General features: G+C 44.9%; 1 protein-coding gene across 1 annotated transcript; it reads right to left on the bottom strand.

Moving 5' to 3' along the window:
- Window positions 1-227: 227 nt before the first annotated feature.
- On the bottom strand, window positions 228-3,178 carry marcksb (myristoylated alanine-rich protein kinase C substrate b). The gene is made up of 2 exons (XM_047611329.1): window positions 2,806-3,178; window positions 228-1,792 (listed from the first exon to the last, which is right to left on the bottom strand). The coding sequence occupies exons 1-2, from the start codon at window positions 2,899-2,901 to the stop codon at window positions 1,193-1,195; spliced, it is 696 nt and encodes a 231-aa protein (XP_047467285.1). The 5' UTR covers window positions 2,902-3,178; the 3' UTR covers window positions 228-1,192.
- Between the last annotated feature and the right edge of the window lie 2,070 nt (window positions 3,179-5,248).

The following is a 5,248-nucleotide window of genomic DNA, read 5'->3' on the forward strand; positions in this document are numbered from 1 at the left end:
CTACACAACATGCCAAAGTGTTTGTGATTACACATCTCCAAACAAGAGATGGTACTCAAATATAAATAACGTTTTTCCCCAGGTGTCCACATGAGGGTGCTATAGTGCAAAGAATAAATGAGCATTCAAATCTCTGCCACAGAACATCAGACAGAAACCTCAGTTTCTCAAGAAATAACTTTTTTTTTTTGCAAAACAATTATGAATAAATGAGCTCAGATTGCCAATTTACATTTCATTGCTTTATTCTTCAGCAGTACTCACAGAAATAAACCAAACACCTTGATACCAGTTTTGCAATCAATGTTACATTCCATACTGAATAAGTTGAGCCTCCTTATATACAAAGAAATGCCGTTTAAAGACTGTATCCCTATGTCCCGAATGTGTGTGCTTTCATATAGTGTCAATTTCAAGTGGTGTTGTAGTCATCACAGCTTGATGCAACATTTGCTTAAAACATCTCCCAATTTTATTCAATCTTACAAATGGTGAAAAACAAGAAAACTTCATTTACAATGGGTAATCTGTTAAAAACTTCAGTCATTTAGGTACATCTCAGTCATAAAACCAGTAATATCAAAGTCTATACAACGTGCATTACTACAGAGTTTGGAAATGTTGGGACCTAATGGAAAGTGACGAGCACCTATTGTTTTGACAGTTTACTAAATCTAGTTCAGGAATGATTCGTGTCCACAGGAGCGTTGAGCATAAAGAGTTGTAAACAACTGTGCACTGCAAAGACAACATTTAAGACTTGGACTTTCCCTTTAAATATCACAATGTGTCAGATCTTGCAGACACAGCTTTAGCTGCTACATCCAATTGCCCAGCACCAAATACTTGGATTAAATATATGTCAAATTCAGCAACGTGTTGACAGTCATGGTTTCATGTAGAAAAACATTCCCACTCACATTCGCACTTTCACACTCACCCATGTCACAAATGCAAGCACCAATGAGCAGTGAGGAAGCAGCACACTCTCCACTACACCTCCTGTCCATCACTGCCAGGGACATTGCAGTCATTATGGATGAGATGGTTGCAGAGTAGTAAACAAACACAAACAAAACAAAACAAAAACAAAAAAAATGAACAAAAGAAAATCCCTGGTTTTAGACAAGTCCTCGCATTCCTTCAGACGGGCTACATCGTCTCCTTCATTCCGGTGTCTCGCTCAGCAGGATTACTCGGCGGTGGCGGCGGCCTCTGGGCTGGCTGCCGTCTCGGACCCAGCAGGCGAGGCTTCGGCTGGTTTCTCCTCTCCTGCCGCCGCTTCCTCTGCCTTCGCCTCCTCCGCCTTGGGCTCCTCGGCTGCAGCCTCTTTGGCTCCCTCCTCGGCAGCCTCAGCGGGTTTGGCCTCTTCTTCAGCAGCAGCAGCAGTAGCATCAGCAGCAGCCTCCTCTGATGCTGCCTTCTCCCCTTCGGCTGGTTCCGCCTCTGGCGCCGCCGCCGCTCCGTCCTCCGCCGCCTCCTCAGACTCCTTCTTGGTCTTCTTGAAGGAGAAGCCGCTCAGCTTAAAAGAGGGCTTCTTGAAGGAGAAGCGCTTTTTCTTCTGCTTGCCGTCCTCGCTGGTGGACGGAGTGCCCTCCTCTGGCTTGGCAGAAGCCTCTCCGTTCGTGGCCACGGGCTCCTTCTCTCCGTTGGCCTCGGCAGCCTCTACTTTTTCGCCGTCTTCTTTTGGCGCCTCCTCGGTGGGGGTGCTTCCATTGGCCTGCACATCAGCTTTGTTGGCTTCCTCTGCAGCTGGAGAGGCGTCCCCGTTGGTCTTGGCATGGCCATTCTCCTGGAAGAAAACAGCATGAAAATGTCACTCTCTAACATGCACATCTTCATGCTATTTAACTAGAAAGAATCAGACACGTTGATTGCTCATAATCATATGCATATGGACACGTGTGTCCACGACCAACCCTGCAAGATCTGGCGTTAAATTCATAGATTGGTAGCAACCAATAAGAAAAAGCCCTAAAACTGCAGCAACATCTGTTACTAGGAGAGTGACGACAGATCAGCGGCTTCCAGCAGTAGGCTATTTGGTTAAACTGCAGTAAAGCCGGCATCCACTAGGGGGCGTGCAGTGTGGCGTCAATGGAAACGACATAGGAATTTCTTTTTTTTCCCTCCCCCCTTTCTTTTCCCCTATTGCCAACCACAGTTCATTATTTTTATTATTTGAGTTTTTTCCCCCTCACGCCACTGGTTATTTTTTTATATTTATTGATTTGGGGGGTTTTGTCTGCACCACAAAAAGAAACGTGGCTCCTTTCTTGAATCTGGCAACAAAGGCGTGGTTCCGTTTTTAAAATGGCCATGCCACAGAGGAGAGGGGCCACAAACCCCTGCCGCACACATTTCCACCAAATGAATGAAATAAGCCGCAAAGCCGAAACACCACCCCAAAAAAAAAATAAATAAAATAAAAATCTGACGTGAAATTTTCACCACCATGAACCAGTGCATTTTTGTTTCAAAATAAACCATTTATCTGATGATTAGTTGTGCAGAATTGTAAATTTTAATATTCCCGCAGATCAATTTTAAATATTCACGTATCAAACCCAAAGCCACCTCGATAAAACATCGAGTTTGGAGCAGTTTTTAAGGAACTAAATGGAACAATGCATTCGCCGGTGAAAATGGATACATGTGGCCACTTTCCCTGAATGCCGGCGAGCGTGGTGGGGATGCGCTACAGGGAACATGGAGCACGCCATTGACGCAACACATTGCTAAATTGAGACAAAAAAAAAATCCTCTGCGAGCCACTCGCACTTAAATAATTCAACTCTAATTTACCTGTCCGTTTGCCTTCGCTGCGACGGCCGCGCCTTCTGCCGGCTTTTCCACCGCAGCCTCCTCTTTTCCAGCGGTTTTGGATATTTGCGCTCCCATGCTTTTGTTCCAACAAAGGAACCCAACCGATCAAATGAATGAACAAAGACCGCAAGCTTCCTTCCCCCAAAAAAAATCAAGTCAAACGCCGACACCTCCTTTTCTCGCAAGCCGAGGAATCAGCTCGAAATCAAAGTGACCGCAAAGAGACGCGTAAAAAAAATTTGTAGCGACGCTGCGAAAGAAAATTCTTTCAATTTTTTCCTCGAGCGGAGTTTGTAAATGGAGAAATTGGCCCCGCCGCAAATGAGATGCGGAGTACAACGCCCAAGTCCACCGATGAATGGGCACCGGGGCTATGACGACAAAGCCACACCGTCTCCACCAATCACGAGTCCGGGATCCAACGAGTGGAGGGGGTCGTGGAGTGGGGGGGCCGCGGACAATGGAAGAGACACAACAACATGGCCTGAAACTTGTTTTTAGACTTAGGTAGCAGAGACCTGTTTATTTTATTTTAATTTTTTTAATGTTTCACGGAGCTTAAAGGTGATTTCAATTTCTTAAATTAAAATTAGCAACACATTTACTGATTTAGAAATATAAACATCTGGACATGTGGGCTGCCTCAAACTGATTTACTGTTTTAATGTTTGAAAAACGCCCACGGCTTCATTTCATTCTTCTTCATACATGCAATACATACCCCGATCAGCCACAACATTAAAACCACTAACAGGGGAAGTAAATAACGTTGATCTTCCTTGTGACAATACAATGTTCTGCTGGGAAACTTTAGGACCTGGCCTTACTTACTCACCTAGGCCCACCTAGACCAGACCAGAGCAGCCCCCCCCCCCCCCCCCCCCCCTACCCCCTCCGCACGATGCAGCCTGACACAGGCACACATACAAAATGCAACCCACAGGACCGAAAGCCCCCACTAACAACATCCTGTTTTCAGACACCCTCAGAAGACCTGTATCCAGTCTCTGATGAGTCACAGCCGGGAGAAGGGAGACCCACACACAATATTAGGCAAGTGGTTTTAATGTTATGCCTGATCAGTGTTTAATGTATATTCTACAGCTAAAACAGAACCCAGCTGAAATGTGTTTGGTGTAAACAGCTGCAATATCTGGCACAATCTGGCTTATCAAAACAACGACGTGCATTTGCATGGCTTAAATAAGCCTAGCTTAGCCACTGTCATGTTATATCATCAAGACAACCTCCTGCCATATGCCCCACTCAGTAAACAGACAACCATAAAGCCTCAGTGCCCACAGCTCCCCTCATCCTTCCTCTTGCATAATAGTGTCTTGTCTGCTTGTTGCAGCTGGAGCATCCCAGTGACCCAGATATAATGAGAGTTTATGGCTTTCTGCTGCTGCTGCCGCTTCCTGCTCCGGCAGCCTGCAGTGCTCTAACTCCACCACCAGCTACAAGTCTCCTCTCGCTGCCATCACTGCATGACCCACATCTCCATGGTTACCAGTCCAAAATGGCTGCAAGGAAGAATGAGCTTCTTCAGCGAGCATGACTCCTGGTCGCGGGGAGGCAGGGCGAGCGTGAAATCAAATACACGCAGCAGCAGTTCGAGGATTAGGGTGACCGCTTTCTCCGGTGCTCCCTCCCTCCGCCGGGCAAACTAGGCCGCGTTCATTGTGTCATTGTGATATTCTGATTATATGCAAAGCTGTCATTATTGTGGTGAGAGTTTATGAATATGTAAACTGTGGGACAAAGCCCCTAGGGCCATGGAGTGTTTTCCAATAAAGGAAAACAAAAGGCCTTTTTTGCCATTAAAGTGAGACATTAAAAATAACTGTTTGTGTCAGCAATTGGAAACAATTGAGACAATTAAATATTTTACATGCATAAACTTACATTTTAAAATAATTTACAGTAAGAAATTGAGTGAACAAATCTATTTTGCTACCAACTCTGCTCTGGCTCGTTGATTTACTTCTCCTGGTTGAAAATACGTTACACTTGAATAGGTCTGCAGATGGCATCCAAGTTCCAAAAGATTCAGGTCAATAAAATACCTCCCATATATTTCATCTTCCAATGAATTAGCAAAATAAGGCTGAAAGGATTTGCTCATGAACTGACAATAAGGGAAGCCCATAAAGATAGAGAAATATTTAATAGTTGGGTTAATTGTTCAAGTAATTATTTTTAATAATCACTACTTGTTCCAGTTTCCGCGCTGCTATTTTAAGACTCCCCGTCAGTTTTGTGTTATCATTATTTGAGCATGTTTAAATTTTGCATGGCTGACATTTGACGGTGTCACGTTGCTCTCTGGGAAAGCGGCGCAGCAAATCAGTCAAGTCAGCGGTGACTCAGGCGGCAGAGTGGGCTGAGATTAATAATAGTGTCGGTGGTTTTGCTCCCAACT

Source organism: Mugil cephalus, chromosome 17 (genome assembly GCF_022458985.1).
Source record: "Mugil cephalus isolate CIBA_MC_2020 chromosome 17, CIBA_Mcephalus_1.1, whole genome shotgun sequence".
NCBI classification, from domain to species: Eukaryota; Metazoa; Chordata; class Actinopteri; order Mugiliformes; family Mugilidae; genus Mugil; species Mugil cephalus.